Here is a 19917-nt window from a genome sequence, read left to right on the forward strand (position 1 = left end):
TACTGGTCACTAGGGACTCCCGGAAGTTCTGGCGTTTATCAACACGGGGTCTGCAGATCTAGTACCGGCAATAGAGCCAAACATCACTCCAAGCAGCTGGCAGGAACACTTCCAGTCCCTTTACACAGAGGAAAATGGTGTACAATGTTGTTCGCCCCCATTTCTCACAAACCATTCAGAGGGGGATTTTTTTACAGAAAAGGAGGTTAGAGATGCGATTGCGGGCCTACCACTGGGCAAAGCACCAGGCTTGGATGGTCTTCCAGGTGATCTGTTTAAACAGGAACCTGATGTATAGGCCCCCTATCTATTGTTATTATTTAATGCAGTTCTGGGGGCATGGATGTGCCTTGCACTTGGCTGGGAGCAGAGGTCGTTCCTATATTTAAGAAGGGCTCGCCTCTGCTCCCATCCAATTACAGGCCCATCAGCCTCATAGACGTGTCCCAGAAGCTTTTTGGGAGGCTTATACTAGACGGGCTTCAGAACTGGTTGGAAGAATATGCTATTCTGAGCCCACATCAGGCAGGTTTTAGAAGGGGAATATCCACAACAGACCAAATATTCCGTCTAAATCTTATCTATTGGAGGACTGCCCTAATCGAGGGCGGCAGCTTGTACACTGTGTTTGTGGACTTGTGAGCCGCCTTCGATCTGGTCCCAAGACCAAAACTATGGAGTGTCGTGGCAGGTGTGGGTGTCCCAGCAGAAATTTTATCCATCTTAATTAAACTACATCACAATAGCTTTGCACGTGTCAGGTGTGGCAGGAATGGGGACCTTACAGACAGATTCCCCGTTGACAGAGGGGTAAGACAGGGCTGCGTGCTTGCACCGACCCTGTTCTGCCTCTTTGTGAACGGGGTAATCGCCCACCTGTCCAGAATTGCAGATACTGATGCTCCTAAACTAGATGGCAGTAGGGTTCCCGCTGTTATGTTCGCGGATGATACCCTGCTGCTATCGAAATCCCCCATGGGTATCCAAAGGGTATTGGATGGTTTTCTCGAATTTTGTACGGAAAGGGGGCTCGAGATCAACGCACTAAAAACAAAATACATGATCTTAAACCCCACTCCCTCAACACGCCCCAACCCGCTTGGCTCAGTCCGCTTAGATAGGGTCTCAATGTTTGAGTACCTGGGGGTAACCCTAAACGAGAAAATGACCTGGGAAACACACAAGACCAAAGCCAACATGAAACTTGTGCAGTTAGCGGGTGGCATCTCAAGGATGGTTAAGAACTTTACATACCGCCCACTCGGTCCAATCATCCAAATTTACAAAGCACAGGCGTGGGGGGCAGTTACATACGGGGCAGAATTGTGGGGCCATACCACTGCACAAAAACTAACATCCACAGAAAACAAATTTATCAGGCAGATGGTAGCTCTTTCCACAAGCACCCCACTGCTTCCCTTGAGACTCGATCTAGACATCAGGCCAATGGCAGATGAACTGGGACTCAAGCCATTAACGTTCTGGTGACGACTCTGGAGCAGCACGGACCTAATTAAATACAGGACTGAGCTGCAGGAGTTCCTAAACATACCAAACACTAGCTCTATTCCATGGATAACCTATATAAAAAGGTCGCTTGAGATCCTTGGCTTACCTGAACTTTGGATTGACCCGGCAAAAGCATGCATTAAGATCTCATGGAAAGAACTATCAAAGGCTTTTTACAACCTAAAGCTGATTGCTGGCGTGAATGTGAAGCGGGCGGGCTCTTTGACAAATTCTTTTATCCAAAACAAAGACCATTACTCGTTTGAATGTGTTTTGGATGGTATGTCTCCAGCCCTCGCCAGGAAACTCTTTTTGCAATGGCGGTATGGCACCCTACCTTTAAGGTCATTTAGAAGTTCATGGTCTTCGCCCCCGACCACTGAGTGTTGCCCGGCATGTGCTCACCCCCAGGAAAATGAATTACATGTGATATTTTTCTGCGAGCCTTACCAAAAAATTAGCAAATTTTGGCTCATTCCCCTCCTTAAAAACATGGGTTTTAGAAACTTTTTACCCGCATATAGAATCCTGAAGACTAATCTTTCCCCACAGATAGTGTTTGCAATGGCGAAGTATTTAATGGCAATGTGGTTGGCACGTCCACGCTTTCTCAAACTGGACGCGGATCCTTAATTGCGTTCTTTTAAAATTTAGATGGTAGCTGATTTTAGATAATATAATTTAGACCTCAAGATCAATTTTAAAAATTATACTTTTGAACTATTGTATACATTTTTTGTGATTGCAATGTATGTATATCTTTTATGATCTTATTGGTCGAAATAAAGATTTCAAACAAAAAAATAAATGTATATGTTTTCTATTGTTAGCTACTTCCTTGTACTAGACTCAATCATATATTTTTCAACTATATTTGTATCTGCTCCTTCCATCTTGCTTGTAAAGCGCTCCGATACCCACAAGGTTCTTGTTCGCGCTATATAAAACTCTCAAAATAAAATTAAAATAAATAAATATATAAAATAAAATAATGTCTGTTCCATGGAATCGCAGGATAGGATGACAGCGCGGTTTTCCGAAACGCCCTCTCTCGTCTGACCCCTTCCACTGAGGTCTGCCCCTCACCGCTGCCCCCCGCCTCCAGCACCGAGGCCCAGTTCAGATTCACCCCGGCCCGCAGTCCGCCGCCTCCCGACACTTTATGAATGAAAGGCCCTTGTGGCGCTGCCTCCCGCGGCCTGCAGGGGGCGCTGTGCCCCCGCGCTCCGATCCAGGCTCCTGGAAGGTGGTGAGTGAGGGAGGCTGGAGAGAGGGAAGAGCTGGGCTGGGGGGGAGGGGAGGGGAGGGGAATTGGACTAAAAGCTTTTCCAGCTCCTGTGCCCGGCTGGCTTCCTCTGGGACGGCTCATTCACTGATAGGCAGGCGCCCATTGAGAGGGGTCGGGCGCGTGCCCGAGTGCGTGTGTGCGTGTCTGTGTGTGTGCGTGGGCGTGTGGCTGCAGGAGTCTGCGCCCCAGGGCACTGGAGACACGGATCCGCGGACCATCGGAGCACAAAGTGACCCCCGGAGTGGCAGCGGGGGGGCCTGGGGGCAGAGCGAACTTCACAAGTGTAGAGAGACCCCCTGGAGTACAGCGCGGACCTCCGAGAGGGGACCCTTTGGAGTACAGCGCGGACTTTGGAGTACAGCGCAGACCTTCGAGAGGGGACCCTTTGGAGTACAGCGCGGACCTCCGAGAGAGGACCCTTGGAGTACAGCGCAGACTTTGGAGTACGGCGCAGATCTCCGAGAGGGGACCCTTTGGAGTAGAGAGGGGACCCTTGGAGTACAGCGCGGACCTCCGAGAGAGGACCCTTGGAGTACAGCGCAAACTTTGGAGTACGGCGCAGATCTCCGAGAGGGGACCCTTGGAGTACAGCGCAGACCTTCGAGAGGGGACCCTTTGGAGTACTGCGCAGACCTCTCAGGGAGACCCCTGGAGCACAGAGGCAGAGCGTACTCCTGTAGTACAACGCTCGAGAGAGGACCCCTGGAGCGCAGAGGCAGAGCGAACCCCTTAGAGTACAGCGCAAAACTCTCAGGGGGGGACCCCTGGAGCACAGAGACAGACAGAGCGCACTCCTGGAGTACAGCAGAACTCTCAGGGACTACAGCGCGGATCTCTCAGAGATACCTCTGGAGCACAGAGACACAGCGCCCCCCTGGAGTACAGCGCAGACCTCTGAGTGAGGATCCTTGGTGCACTGAGGCAGAGCGAGCTCCCTGGTGTACAGCGCAGACCCCTGGGTGAGGACCCCCGGAGCACAAAGGCAGAGCGAACCTCCTGGAGTACAGCTCAGACCTCCCAGTGAGACCCCTGGAATACAGAGCAGACACCTGGAGAGACAACCAGGACCTCTGGAGAACAGACCCCTGCGGTAAAAAGCAGCCAGTCAAGAGTGCAGAGAGCCCCCCGGGAGTACAGAACCACCCCCTGGAATACAGCGCCGACACCAGAGCTGAAGAGAGGACCCCGGGAGAACAGAGACAACGTCCCTGGATTACAAAGGAGGCCCTCGGAGTGCAGACACAGGTGTGTCCTTGGATTACAGAGCAGCCCCCTGGTGTACAGGTCCTTGGATTACAGAGCAGCCCCCAGGGGTACATGCCCTTGGATTACAGAGCAGCCCCCTTGGGTACAGGCCCTTGGATTACAGAGCAGGCTAGGTGGAGGAGTGTGGAAGGAGCCCGTGCTGAGACCCCGGATCACACCGTGAACCCCAGGCGCACAGAGTGAACCCTCCAGGAGCCGTGGGAGGGGCTCTGGGTGTGGATTTGGAGCCCCCTTGTGGAAGGAGCTGACTCTAGCACCGGGAGGTGCAGTTCGTGGAACCCCTGTGGCTTGGTTCTTGGATCCCTATATATTAATTTGTGCTTTCATTGTGTGCAATTCGTTGGGAGTTTGCTATTCCAATACTTCTTGTGCGCCCCTGCATGCCATAGGATGGGCATTGGCGGCATGGCGCGCGCTCAGGGGTGCCCCTTGGGGGTCCCTCCTCGGGAGGGGCCCGTGCCCCGGCGTGGGTGCTGCCTCTCGCGAGCCCTTGGTTGGCCTGCGCGTTGGCTGCGCTCGGCGGGCACTGGCCTCCTCTTCTGCCAGCTCCTCCTGGCCTCGGCCATCCCTGGCACCTGGGCACAGGCGCCCCCCTCGGAGAGCAACAAGACCATCACCCTGGCGGTGGTGCTGCCCGAGAGCAACCTGCGCTACGCCTGGGCCTGGCCGCGCGTGGCGCCCGCCCTTGGCATGGCCACCGATGCCATCCGGAGCGCGCAGCTGCTGCCCGGGTACGCGCTGGACACGCGCTTCCTGAGCTCGGAGCTGCACGGGGCCTGCTCGGAGTACGTGGCCCCCCTGAACGCCGTGGACCTGAAGCTCTACAACGACCCGGACGTGCTGGTGGGCCCCGGCTGCGTGTACCCGGCCGCCTCGGTGGCGCGCTTCGCCACCCACTGGAAGCTGCCGCTGCTGACGGCCGGCGCGCTGGCCTTCGGCTTCAAGCTGCAGGACGAGCACTACAACACCACGGTGCGCACCGGGCCCACGGCACTCAAGCTGGGCGAGTTCGCCTACCACCTGCACGAGCACTTCAACTGGAGCTCGCGCGCCGCGCTGCTCTACCACGACGTCAAGACGGACGACCGGCCGCACTACTTCATCATCGAGGGCGTCTACCTGGCGCTGGAGGAGTTCCACAACCTGACGGTGCGCCACCAGATCTACCAGGAGGGGGCGGACGCCCAGGGCGCCAGCAGCTTCATCCGGGACAACGGGCGCAGTGAGTAGGGGCCTGGCACCGGGGGGTGGCACTGAGGGGGCATGGGTGAGGCTAGGACAAGGGCTATCACCAGAGCCAAGGCCACCGGGCCATAGGGAGCCAAGGGCCTGGGACATGGAGCATCGCCAGGGCCACCAGGCCATGGGTACCCCTAGGGCGCAAGCATCACTGAGGGGGTATGGGTGAGGCTAGGACAAGGGTCATCACCAGAGCCAGGGTATTACTAGGACACGAGGCAGTGCCAAGGGAGGGGGCATTATTGAACTGCGCCCCTGGCACGTGGAGCATGACCACGCCAGGCCACTGGGGTTCAGCTGCTTTGTGGTGTTTTCTGCCTAATTATGGAGTTGAGGCCTTTGCCACATAATCCATCATCTGCGGCACAATCTATAGATTTCAAGAAATAACTGTGTTTCTATCTCGAACGGATCACAAGCCACTGAAAGCGCTGCAAGGGGCGTCGATGCGCAGTGGAAGGCCCTTCACCAAGTGTGCCTTTTTGTCGCATAATTTAGCAAACCCTGCCAGAAATGTGGCCGCCCCCCCTGCTGCATAGATCCAGTGGCTCTGAGGTGACCCGGCACTGGGTGGCAGTCGGTGCACTGCTATCAGCTGGGAAAGGGGCGTCACTGAGCCATGAGTGATGAGGGGGCGGAGTATCACCAGAACATGACATCACAAGGGGCGTCACTAGAGCAAAGGCGTCACTGAGCCCTGAATGATGGGGAGGGGGGGGGGGGATCACCAGAACATGACATCACAAGGGGCGTCACTAGAGCAAAGGCGTCACTGGGCCATGAATGATGGGGAGGGGGGGGGGGGGATCACCAGAACATGACATCACAAGGGGCGTCACTAGAGCAAAGGCGTCACTGAGCCATGAATGATGGGGAGGGGGGGCGGGGGGGGATCACCAGAACATGACATCACAAGGGGCGTCACTAGAGCAAAGGCGTCACTGAGCCATGAATGATGGGGAGGGGGGATCACCAGAACATGACATCACAAGAGCAAGGACCTTACCAGTCAACTGGGCGTTTGATGCTCTGGGATGCCAATGAGTCCACGACCTTCAGAGAAGCACGGGGTGAAAGGTCACCAGCATTACCAAGGCACTGGTCCTCCCTGGGGCTTCATCGGAGACAGACTGTCACCGAGGCACGTGGCATCTGATGGCAGGGGCTTTAGTGGTCGCGGGGTGAAAGGTCACCGGCATCACCAGGACACTGGTCATCGGAGACAGACTGTCACCGGGGCACGTGGTGCACACAGATGACTGGAGAGTTTTACCAAGGTCCGGCGATTAAACCACCCGAATCAGTCGGCAATAAATGGCAAAGGGAGCAGGCTGTAAGTGGCAAAGATTTGCTGTCCCTGCTGGCTCCTTGATGGGTGCCTGACACAGACCCCTGCTGGGTCCTGCTCGGTCCGTCAAGAACCTCTTCACCTCCTACGACCCCTCTGTGGGAGTGAAGGGCTGTGGTCCTTTAAGAACCTACTAACACCTTCACGCACCGGAAGCACCCTCTCGAGCTGGCCCGGATGCAGTAGATATAGTCCAGATTTGGAACTGGCCTCTTAGACTCTAGTTTTTAATGTCTTAAGTGGGGAGGCGTCCAGTTAGTTTACTGGGAGAGCCCCCCCACAAATAAAGTGGAATAAGGGACCGGAAAAGAGATGGATGGAATGTACCTGAAACTAAAGCGTGCACTACAGGCGGCCTCCTTCCAACAAGGGGGTGACTAGTAAGATGTGTCATGTGCCCGGGGTGAGGGGTACTCAGACTCTGCCCTCGGTGGGATGGATTCAGGGGGCACCTCCTGACCCCAAACTTCATAGAGCTCGCCGACAGCGGCATCTCCTCTGTCTGGTCTGTACTGGGGGTCTTGACCCAGTGCTTAATTGAGCCGGTGCTTTCCGGAGCTCAGCCCCGGCACTTAATTGTCAACACCGGAGCCTGGGACAGTCTGCCAGAAGGTGGCGCTATCTGGCTAATTTAGAGAATACCGCCCACAACAGTTAATTATTAATTCAATATACATTAAAATGTCTATTACCTGCCGCCCACGCCCTTCTTATAGCTGTGGGGGCTGGGATAGACCGAGTTGTCACACGTGTAGGAGGGTGGGGGTCAGTGGTTGTGTTGTTACCGTCACTGGCAGCAGGGGCAGGGGCAGGGGCAGGGTGTGGTGCAAGCGGCAGTGGCCTCCCGACCTGAGCCCCGACACTTGCTTTCAGAAATGAAGCGCTGGCATGCTGCAGGTTAGATGAAGCCGTCATATCCGGCTGACATGTTGGGCTGCCCGGCTCTGTTTCCGTCTGGCGGCGCATTGGCGGGAACGACCCTCACTTGAAGGCGCCGCAAGGACTGGGGGCAAAACACATTTTTGGTTCAACGGAGTTTAATGGCGCTCTTGTTAATACATGAATATTCCAAAACAGGATCACGCCTCGGGATAAATCAAACAAAAAGAGGTCGGAAAGATCTGTGAATGACCTCTCCCTGATAGTAAATCTTTAGATCGAATCTAATGGTTTAAAAGGAATCACTAACCAAATGTCGCCCCAAAACTAGTATCAAATGTTTTAGATTAGAAAGTGTATATTTATTATCACTTTTATTTTTCTTTTATAAATATTCCTTGAAATCAAGACACATAAAAGTAACATTTACAAACATATACAAACATTTAACACAATAGACATATACATACAACCTATTTATGCAACAAACATAAATAGAAACTAAAGTTATAGCCTTCACTTGTTGTTTCTCGCAGCCCTTGTCATTCAAATCAGATGCTCTACCAATGGTTTCCACTGAGCATTCCATATATGTAAGATCACCCTACAGAACAGAGCATTCAAGGTTATCCATTTTTTGCTTCATTTTTTCACAAATACTCATAAATGTATTTCTTGTGTTTTTAAATTTTTTTGAGTGTCTTCCATTGTGTTGTGGACGCGTTTCAGCCCATCAACTTGCTTGCGGGCTTCATCAGGACTAGGGCTTCAGGGTAACCAGGCTTTCAATAATAACCTCTGGTGTCAGGGACTCTTCCCCAATACTGCGCTTCTTTGGAGTAGCAGGAATACTGAATTGTATATTTTCGTCAAGAAATAATGAAAGGGGCGAACGAAGGGCTGACGTGTTAACCCCTCTGTCTATCGTGGCCTCTCCCCCCCTCTCGTCTGTGTCTCTTTAACCTCAGCCCCAGCCTCCTTCGGACTGTAGCCTGCGCGCTCTTGTAAATACCGGCGCGCAGGCGGAGGCTGCCGACGCACATGATGTATGTCTACACAGGGTAGGAGGGAAAGGAACGCTGTGATTGGGGGTTAGGGTTGTGTTTACGATGTATCGTTGTTGTAATCAGATGTTGCTATTGTAATGCTGTTGCTGATGGCAATACATAAATAATACATACAAAATGGCCTCTCAAGCCATGGGACGTCACTGGGGGCATGGGCTGCAGGGGTGAAAGGTCACCGGCATCCCTAGGGCACAGGTCAACCCCGGAGCATCATGGGAGATAGACTGATACCTGGGCAACTGGCATCTGATGGCATGGGACGTCACTGGGGGCATGGGCTGCAGGGGTGAAAGGTCACCGGCATCCCTAGGGCACAGGTCAACCCCGGAGCATCATGGGAGATAGACTGATACCTGGGCAAGTGGCATCTGATGGCATGGGACGTCACTGGGGGCATGGGCTGCAGGGGTGAAAGGTCACCGGCATCCCTAGGGCACAGGTCAACCCCGGAGCATCATGGGAGATAGACTGACACCTGGGCAAGTGGCATCTGATGGCATGGGACGTCACTGGGGACATGGGCTGCACGGGGGCACAGGGGTGAAGGGTCACCGGCACCGCCTGAGCTCAGACATCCTGTGGGTGGTTGGGGGGGTGGTTGGGAGACTCTGGTTGGGTAGCAGCACGCGAAAGCATCCTTTTCAGAGCCATGTCTTCCAGAATGCCGAATACACGTAAATATCTTCTCACAAAACGTTCCAGCTGCTCCTGACCGCAGAATCCACCTCGGGCCCTAAACATGCCGGGCCCGGGGCCCTAAGATGTGCGGGGAGTCAGTCTGGCTGCATCTAGGGGTAAACACAAGTCGTGTTTTATGTCGGAGGGGTTTATATACAAGTAGATTCTGTCGGTTTATGTCCACAGCCCCTGTTCTCTCAGACAACCCTCCCAGGCCAGGGGCGGCGGAGGTAGACCCAGCCAGGGCCTTGGGACCCGGGGCAGCAGCGTGCCAAGGGTGCCAGGGGCCCTGTACAAGCAAGGAAAGAGGCCCGTGTAACTGCAGATGGGGAAGTAAAGCACAGCAAGGATCAGGTCTCAGGGGCCTCTCAGGCCTTTGGGCCATGGTGCCACTGCACCTGCTGCACCTGGCGGAGGAGTACTGTGCAGAAAGTAGGGGCAGATTTACAATAACTGGCGCATCTCTGCATATTAGCAGGGATGCGCCAGTTAGGATGCAACACGCAAAAATAGCCATGCGCCACCACGGATGCCTCGCATTTACAATGCGGTGCACCGTGGCGCAAGGATAGACAGATGCGTGTCACATCTTTTGTCGTAAGGGCAGCGCATTGCTGGAGTCGTGTCACCAGCGCAATGCCACTCCAACAATGCTCAGGGGCGGCCCATACATGTTGTCCTGCGTCACTCCTTATGCCTGCTTCAAGCAGGCGTAAGGTTTTGACCCAGTGGTGTCGTAGAAGTGAAGCAGTGAAATCTTGCAGATTTCACTGCGTCACTTCTACGAGGCTTCCTTGTCACGGAACTCCCACCCTGAATACATTATACCTGACGCAGGTAAAGTGTCACGCAGGGCTTTACAACGTGCCACACCTCCCTAGATGCGCCACATTGTAAATATGTTGCAACGTGGTGCATTGTTTACAACGCGCTGCACCGTGGCGGTGTAAAAGTGTTGCAAGGGGCTTGTAAATCTGCCCCTATGTGTCTACAGCTTTTTACACAGCACAGTACAGATCAGCTGTGCCTTATTCGTATGATACATGTATGTGTTTACACGAGTGTCTAAAACTTTGCAGGTTCATACATGTTTTCTGTGTTTTTGTGCTTCCGCTGGAGTCACGTTGGAACCTACTAGACACCATCTCTCCTGACGTCGCCTTCCTAACGGAAACATGGATGAACGCTTCCTCCGCCCCTGACATCGCCATCGCCATCCCTGATGACTATAAGATCACACGCAAGGACCGCACCGACCATACAGGAGGTGGAATCGCTATCGTCCATAAGAAAACAATCCGCATCTCAACCAGCTCTGATGCCAACCTCGCCAACTCCGAACACCTTCACTTCCAGATCCACATCGACCCCAAGACCACACTCAGAGGCACCCTCCTTTACAGACCACCAGGACCACGCGCAAAATTCAGTGAAGACATCACGGACTTCATCACCCCACACGCGCTCCCCTCCAAAGACTACATCCTTCTGGGAGACCTCAACTTTCACCTTGAAAAGATCAGCGACCGCAACACCGCCACCCTCTTAGACAACCTCGACAACCTCGGACTTAAACAACTGGTCACTTCCCCCACCCACATCGCAGGTCACACTCTCGACCCCATCTTCACCTCCAGCAACCATGTCTCCTTCAGCCACACTACGGATCTCCTCTGGACTGACCACAGCTGCGTTCACTTCACCTACAACAAGCCGAAACCCATCATCCACCTCCAACCAACTCTACAAAGAAAATGGAACAAAATCACCACAGAACAGATCTCCACATCGCTCCTTCAAACCTCCCCAGCCCTCTCTTCTAACGCCAACGAAGCCGCCTCCAACCTCACCCTTTGGTTATCCAACACCGCCGACACCTTAGCACCACTGAAAAAACGTCAACACAAACTTGGCATCAAGAAGGCTGCATGGTTCAACGACGACCTCAAGAAGTCCAAGAAACTATGCCGCTCCCTTGAAAAGGCTTGGAAAAAAGACCCATCCACCAGCAACAAGGACGCCTTCAAAAACGCCATCCGTACTCACCACCAACTGATCCGAAAAGCCAAGAAAACAGCATTCAAAGATCGACTTGACAACAACGCCCACAACAGCAAGGAACTTTTCAACATCGTCAAGGAATTTTCCAACCCCTCGGCCAACTCCAACGACATCACCCCCTCTCAAGCCCTCTGCGACTCCCTGGCTTTATTCTTCCACAACAAAATTGCAGACATCCACAACAGCTTTGACAACCAACCCGGAAGCCAACCCACCCTACCATCAGCTGACCATCTTCCCCCCGTTAACACCCTTAACGCCTGGAAGCCAATCTCCACTGAGGACACCATCCGCCTGATGAACTCCATCCACTCTGGATCCCCCACAGACCCATGCCCTCACCACATCTTCAACAAAGCAGACTCCGTCATAGCTCCGCACCTCCGAGACGTCATCAACTGCTCCTTCAACTCCGCTACCTTCCCAGAAGACTGGAAACACGCTGAACTCACCGCCCTTCTGAAAAAACCAACAGCGGACCCCACCGAACTCAAAAACTACCGCCCCCATCTCGCTTCTTCCATTCCCGGCCAAAGTCATCGAGAAAGCCGTCAACAACCAACTCGCCGCCTTCCTCGAAGCCAACAAATCCCTCGACCCCTCACAATCTGGCTTCCGAGCCAAACACAGCACTGAGACCGCCCTCATCGCAGCAACAGACGACATTAGAACTCTGCTGGACAATGGAGACACAGTCGCCCTCATCCTCCTCGACCTCTCTGCAGCCTTCGACACAGTCTGCCACAGCACCCTTTTACAACGCCTCAGAAACATCGGAATCCAAGGAAAGGCACTGGAATGGATCACTTCGTTCCTCACCGGAAGAACCCAGAGAGTCCGCCTCCCACCTTTCAAATCCGAGGCCACCAAAGTCATCTGCGGCGTACCACAAGGATCCTCACTCAGTCCCACCCTCTTCAACGTATACATGAGCCCCCTTGCGGCCATCGCCCGCCAACACAACCTCAACATCATCTCTTACGCGGATGACACTCAACTGATCCTATCTCTCACCAAGGACCCCAGCACCGCCAAAACTAACCTACACGAAGGAATGAAAGAAGTCGCCGATTGGATGAAACAAAGCCGTCTGAAACTGAACTCAGACAAAACAGAAGTCCTCATCTTAGGTAAATCCCCCTCTGCATGGGACGACTCCTGGTGGCCGGAAGCCCTCGGAAATGCACCCATCCCGACAGACCACGCACGGAACCTTGGCGTCATCCTGGATTCTTCACTCTCAATGAACAAACAAGTCAACGCCGTATCCTCTTCCTGCTTTAACATTCTTCGCATGCTCAGAAAAACATTTAGCTGGATCCCCTCCGAAACAAGGAAAACAGTCACCACCGCTCTAGTCACGAGCCGACTGGACTACGGAAACACCCTATACGCAGGTACCACCGCTAAACTCCAGAAGAAACTACAACGTATCCAAAACGCCTCAGCCAGGCTCATATTAGACATCCCACGCAACGAACACATCTCTGGTCACCTTAAAGACCTCCACTGGCTACCCGTCAATAAGAGGATTACTTTCCGACTGCTTACCCACGCACACAAATCACTCTACGACACCGGACCAGATTGCCTCAACTCTCGACTGTCCTTTTACACCCCCTCCCGACAACTTCGCTCTTCCAGCCAAGCCTTCGCCACTGTACCTCGCATCAACAAGACCACCATGGGAGGCAGATCCTTCTCATACCTGGCTGCCAAAACATGGAACTCACTCCCCGCTTACCTTCGCCTCACCCAGAATCACCTAGCGTTCAGAAAGCAGCTTAAAACGTGGATATTTGACAAATAATCCTCCTCCCCTTCCTAAGCGCCTTGAAACCCTCTGGGTACGTAGTGCGCTATATAAATGCTATGACTTGACTGACTTGACTAGTGGTGCCATCAGCCAGCCCTGGCATATGGGGAGGGGCCTCGTCCTCCCCCTCAAATTCACGAACATACCGCGGATCTTCATTTAAAAAAAAACGCTTAATGCTGGCCTTCCTCGTCCTCAAAGCGTATAAGAAAGTGAGAACGAGGGACAGAATAATGTGTCCAAGGTAACACAATTCAAGTGCGACACCATACCACTGAGGGCCGATTCACAGAACTAATCTGAGACAAAATCCTAACTTTACGACTTTCGGTATTCACATAAGGCACTTAGGAGTAGTCAAGTTAGGATTTTGTCTCAGTTAAATTTAAGTTTTACTTAAGTTAAACTTAAAACCCAAACTTAAGTTTAACTGAGAGAAAATCCTAACTTTACTACTCCTAAATGCCCTTTGTGAATACCGAAATTCGTAAAGTTAGGATTTTGTCTCTGATTACTACTGTGAATCGGGCCCTAACTGTGTGACAGTGAGGCTGTGAGCGTCTTAGACGCAGTGAATGTGTGACAGTGAGGCTGTGAGCGTCTTAGACGCGCTGAATGTGTGACAGTGAGGCTGTGAGCGTCTTAGACGCGCTGAATGTGTGACAGTGAGGCTGTGAGCGTCTTAGACGCGCTGAATGTCAGCGTCTTAGACGCGCTGAATGTGTGACTGTGAGGCTGTGAGCGTCTTAGATGCAGTGAATGTGTGACAGTGAGGCTGTGAGCGTCTTAGACGCGCTGAATGTCAGCGTCTTAGATGCGCTGAATGTGTGACAGTGAGGCTGTGAGCGTCTTAGACGCGCTGAATGTCAGCGTCTTAGATGCGCTGAATGTGTGACAGTGAGGCTGTGAGCGTCTTAGACGCGCTGAATGTCAGCGTCTTAGATGCGCTGAATGTGTGACAGTGAGGCTGTGAGCGTCTTAGACACGCTGACTGTGCGACAGTGAGGCTGTGAGCGTCTTAGACACGCCGACTGTGCGACAGTGAGGCTGTTAGAGTCTTAGACACGCTGACTGTGCAACATTCAGCGTCTTAGACACACTGACTGTGTGACAGTGAGGCTGTTAGAGTCTTAGACACTGACTGTGCGACAGTGAGGCTGTCAGCCTCTTAGACATGCTGACTGTGCGACAGTGAGGCTGTCAGCGTCTTAGATGCACTGACTGTGTGACAGTGAGGCTGTCAGCCTCTTAGACATGCTGACTGTGCGACAGTGAGGCTGTCAGTGTCTTAGACATGCTGACTGTGTGACAGTGAGGCTGTTAGAGTCTTAGACATGCTGACTGTGCGACAGTGAGGCTGTCAGCGTCTTAGATGCACTGACTGTGTGACAGTGAGGCTGTGAGCGTCTTAGACGCGCTGAATGTCAGCGTCTTAGATGCGCTGAATGTGTGACAGTGAGGCTGTGAGCGTCTTAGACACGCCGACTGTGCGACAGTGAGGCTGTTAGAGTCTTAGACACGCTGACTGTGCAACATTCAGCGTCTTAGACACACTGACTGTGCGACAGTGAGGCTGTCAGTGTCTTAGACACACTGACTGTGTGACAGTGAGGCTGTCAGCCTCTTAGACATGCTGACTGTGCGACAGTGAGGCTGTCAGTGTCTTAGACACACTGACTGTGCGACAGTGAGGCTGTCAGTGTCTTAGACATGCTGACTGTGTGACAGTGAGGCTGTTAGAGTCTTAGACACTGACTGTGCGACAGTGAGGCTGTTAGAGTCTTAGACACTGACTGTGCGACAGTGAGGCTGTTAGAGTCTTAGACACTGACTGTGTGACAGTGAGGCTGTCAGTGTCTTAGACACGCTGACCATGCAACATTCAGCATCTTAGATGCACTGGCTGTGCGACAGTGAGGCTGTCAGTGTCTTAGACACGCTGACTGCACGACAGTGAGGCTGGTAGAGTGTTAGACACGCTGATTGTGCGACAGTGAGGCTGTCAGAGTCTTAGACGCGCTGACTGTGCGACAGTGAGGCTGTTAGAGTCTTAGACACGCTGACTGTGCAACATTCAGCGTCTTAGACATTCTGACTGTGCGACAGTGAGGATGTCAGTGTCTTAGACACGCTGACTGTGCGACAGTGAGGCTGTTAGAGCCTTAGATGCGCTGACTGTGTGACAGTGATTCAGAAAAGGGGGTGGTGATGAACAGAGTGTCTGAATTAAGCAGACCACTCTTACCCAGTCCAAAGATCAGGGCTTGATCCATCACCGTTTTTTAGCTCACTACACCATCCCAGCTCAGAACCTGGCTACATGCAAATTAGTCTGTTCCTGTCCCAGTGCATGATGGGTACAGGGCAAACCAAACTACCAAGCCAATTCTTATACTGGGAAGGAAACAAGCTCCCGGGGACAGGTTTCTGGCATTTCAGCCGTCGTCGGCCCGGCTTGCTTGGACATCAGAGTCTTAGACATGCTGACTGTGCGACATTCAGCATCTTAGACATGCTGCCTGCACGACAGTGAGCCTGTCAGTGTTTTAGACATGCTGACTGTGCGACAGTGAGGCTGTCAGAGTCTTAGACACGCTAACTGTGTGACAGTGAGGCTGTCAGAGCCTTAAATGCGCTGACTGTGTGACAGTGAGGCTGTCAGAGTCTTAGACACGCTGACTGTGTGACATTCAGCGTCTTAGACACGCTGACTGCACGACAGTGAGGCTGTCAGTGTCTTAGAAATGCTTACTGTGAGACAGTGAAGCTGTCAGTGTCTTAGACACACTGACAGTGCGATAGTGAGGCTGTTAGAGTCTTAGACACGCTGACTGTGCAACATTCAGCGTCTTAGACACTCTGACTGTGCGACAGTGAGGATGTCAGTGTCTTAGACACGCTGACTGTGCGACAGTGAGGCTGTCAGAGCCTTAGATGCGCTGACTGTGTGACAGTGAGGCTGTCAGAGTCTTAGACATGCTGGCTGTGCGACATTCAGCATCTTAGACACACTGACTGCACAACAGTGAGGCTGTCAGTGTCTTAGAAATGCTTACTGTACGACAGTGAGGCTGTCAGTGTCTTAGACACACTGACAGTGCGACAGTGAGGCTGTCAGCCTCTTAGACACACTGACTGTGCGACAGTGAGGCTGTCAGCCTTTTAGACACACTGACTGTGCGACAGTGAGGCTATCAGCCTCTTAGACACGCTGACTGCAACAGTGAGGTGGTTAGAGTCTTAGACACGCTGACTGTGCAACATTCAGCATGAATTTGAATTTGAATTTGAAGGGATTTGTATAGCGCTCGTACACCTGGCGGTTTCTTGGCGCTCACTGGCAACTGCTACTCAGTGTGTCGGAAAGGGGAAAAAGTTGAGCATTCAGGATGGGAAGGCTTGGGTGAAGAGGAAAGTCTTGAGACACACTGACTGTGCGACAGTGAGGCTGTCAGTGTCTTAGACACACTGACTGTGCGACAGTGAGGCTGTCAGTGTCTTAGACACACTGACTGTGTGACAGTGAGGCTGTCAGAGTCTTAGACGCGCTGACTGTGCGACAGTGAGGCTGTCAGTGTCTTAGACATGCTGACTGTGCGACAGTGAGGCTGTCAGTGTCTTAGACATGCTGACTCTGCGACAGTGAGGCTGTCAGCCTCTTAGACACGCTGACTGTGCGACAATGAGGCTGTCAGCCTCTTAGACACGCTAACTGTGCGACAATGAGGCTGTCAGCCTCTTAGACACACTGACTGTGCGACAGTGAGGCTGTCAGCCTCTTAGACACGCTGACTGCAACAGTGAGGCGGTTAGAGTCTTAGACACGCTGACTGTGCAACATTCAGCGTCTTAAACACACTGACTGTGCGACAGTGAGGCTGTCAGTGTCTTAGACACACTGACTGTGTGACAGTGAGGCTGTCAGAGTCTTAGACGCGCTGACTGTGCGACAGTGAGGCTGTCAGTGTCTTAGACATGCTGACTGTGCGACACTGAGGCTGTCAGTGTCTTAGACATGCTGACTGTGCGACAGTGAGGCTGTCAGTGTCTTAGACATGCTGACTCTGCGACAGTGAGGCTGTCAGCCTCTTAGACACGCTGACTGTGCGACAATGAGGCTGTCAGCCTCTTAGACACGCTGACTGTGCGACAATGAGGCTGTCAGCCTCTTAGACACACTGACTGTGCGACAGTGAGGCTGTCAGCCTCTTAGACACGCTGACTGCAACAGTGAGGCGGTTAGAGTCTTAGACACGCTGACTGTGCAACATTCAGCGTCTTAAACACACTGACTGTGCGACAGTGAGGCTGTCAGTGTCTTAGACACACTGACTGTGTGACAGTGAGGCTGTCAGAGTCTTAGAAGCGCTGACTGTGCGACAGTGAGGCTGTCAGTGTCTTAGACATGCTGACTGTGCGACACTGAGGCTGTCAGTGTCTTAGACATGCTGACTCTGCGACAGTGAGGCTATCAGCCTCTTAGACACACTGACTGTGCGACAATGAGGCTGTCAGCCTCTTAGACACGCTGACTGTGCGACAATGAGGCTGTCAGTCTCTTGGACACGCTGACTGTGCGACAGTGAGGCTGTCAGTCTCTTGGACACGCTGACTGTGCGACAGTGAGGCTGTCAGTCTCTTGGACACGCTGACAGTGCGACAGTGAGGCTGTCAGTCTCTTGGACACGCTGACTGTGCGACAGTGAGGCTGTCAGTGTCTTAGACACGCTGACTGTGCGACAGTGAGGCTGTCAGCGTCTTAGACACGCTGAGCTTTGCCACTACACTGCCTCAGCCCTCACCATGGCTTCGCCACTGCCCCTTTAAATCAAGGACTGCCTTCTGCTGTATCTTTCCCTTCGGCATTCCCAGTTCTCTTCAGAGCACTGTTCAGTTCAGTTCAGTTGAAACTTTATTCGGTCTTATACAACCATGAAAGTATACAAATAGGCAACATACCATTCAATAAAATAAGTAGGTAAGAATAATAAAATATTCTATACACATTCTTAAAGCCTGTAATCTTCAAGTCTTTGAAAAATATTAAAAGAAATTCTAAAACACACCGTTTCATTTTTAATCTCATAAACATGTGTATACTTTTATCCTTTCATGGCTCGTTCTTCTCATAAGCTTAAAAACCTAGTCACCTCAATACTCGTTACATTTAAGGAACTCTTTAACTTTTTTGATATATTTCCCCATGGCACAAGCTATATCTGAATTGATCCTTTCCACTGAAAGGTTTCCTGCTTGCATCCTATTTTTAACATCATACTTTTTAAAAATCAGACATAAAAACTCTCTTTGAATTTCTAAAACCTTCTGGCAATCCAGTGATATATGTATAATATCATGTTGTTCCTAAAGTGCAGTTGCATATTCCTTTGCTGTTTATCATAGAGCTTTTTACCCCTTTATTCGTATAGCATTGGTTTACCCTGATTCTTAACCTTAACACTTCTCGCCTTAACGGGCAACTAGGTAGGTGTCCGACTCTTAGACACACTGAGCTTTGCCACTTCACTGCCTCACCCTCACCATGGCTTCGACACTGCCCCTTTTAATCAAGGACTGCCTTCTGCGGCATCTTTCCCTCCGACATTCCCTGTTTTCCTCAGAGCTCTGCCTTCTGCGGCATCTTTCCCTCCGACATTCCCTGTTTTCCTCAGAGCTCTGCCTTCTGCGGCATCTTTCCCTCCGACATTCCCTGTTTTCCTCAGAGCTCTGCCTTCTGCGGCATCTTTCCCTCCGACACTCCCTGTTTTCCTCAGAGCTCTGCCTTCTGCGGCATCTTTCCCTCCGACATTCCCTGTTTTCCTCAGAGCTCTGCCTTCTGCGGCATCTTTCCCTCCGACATTCCCTGTTTTCCTCAGAGCTCTGCCTACTGTTATGTTATGTTATGTTAACAAAGGTTTGTATAGCGCGCTGCCACCGGTTGGTTTCCTGGCGCTGTGAGAACAGAGTGTGGTCATAGGAGGAGATTAGGGATTAGTGATAAGCTTGTAAAAAGAGCCAGGTCTTTAGTAGCTTCCTGAATGACAGGAGGTCAGGGCATGATCTGATCTCGAGGGAGAGGGAATTCCATAGGCGAGGTGCCAGGATGCCAAATCTACAGCCACCCAGCCTTTTACGTTTGAAGGAGGGTGTTTGTAGAAGACAAAGGTGTGCTGAGCGTAGACTTCGAGGGGGGTTGTATTTTATGATCAGTTTGGAGATGAATTTGGGACTTTTGCCGTAGAGTGCTTTAAACATCAAGCAGCTGGCTTTAAAAATGCAGCGTTGAGTTACCGGGAGCCAATGGAGTGATTTCAGAAGGGGGGTTGCTGGGTGCCATCTGGGCTGGCTAAGGATCAGTCTTGCAGCGTGGTTCTGCACCATCTGTAGACGTTTAAGGAGGAACTGAGGGAGACCCAAGTAGATTGAGTTGGCATAATCTAAGTGGGAAATCACAGTGGCAAGTACCACCTGTATCAAGGCTTCGCGGGTCAGAAGTCTGCGAACCTTCCGGATTTTCCTTAGTTGAAAAAGGCATTTGGAAACTACCTGACCAACTTGCGTTTTGAGCGAGAGGTCACTGTTTAAGGTGATGCCGAGCGTTTTTGCCGATGGAGAGGGGGACAGAGCTGGGCCCATGTCTGAAGGCCAATAGTGTGGGCCCCAGTGTTTAGCGCTGTCCCCAGTGAGGACTGCTGCGTCTTTCCCTCCAACATTCCCTGTTCTCTTCAGAGCTCTGCCTACTGCTGCGTCTTTCCCTCCGACATTC

General features: G+C 52.2%; 1 protein-coding gene across 1 annotated transcript in view; it reads left to right on the forward strand.

Moving 5' to 3' along the window:
- The first annotated feature begins 4119 nt into the window (after positions 1-4119).
- The window catches only part of NPR2 (natriuretic peptide receptor 2), a 469654-nt gene continuing 453856 nt past the window's right edge, over positions 4120-19917 (forward strand). The window contains exon 1 of the mRNA XM_086960020.1: positions 4120-5285. Within this exon, the coding sequence (XP_086816146.1) occupies positions 4454-5285 (832 nt within the window). The 5' untranslated portion in view covers positions 4120-4453. The remainder of the gene's footprint in view (positions 5286-19917) is intronic.

Source organism: Lissotriton vulgaris, chromosome 3_1 (assembly GCF_964263255.1).
Source record: "Lissotriton vulgaris chromosome 3_1, aLisVul1.2, whole genome shotgun sequence".
Classification (NCBI taxonomy): domain Eukaryota; kingdom Metazoa; phylum Chordata; class Amphibia; order Caudata; family Salamandridae; genus Lissotriton; species Lissotriton vulgaris.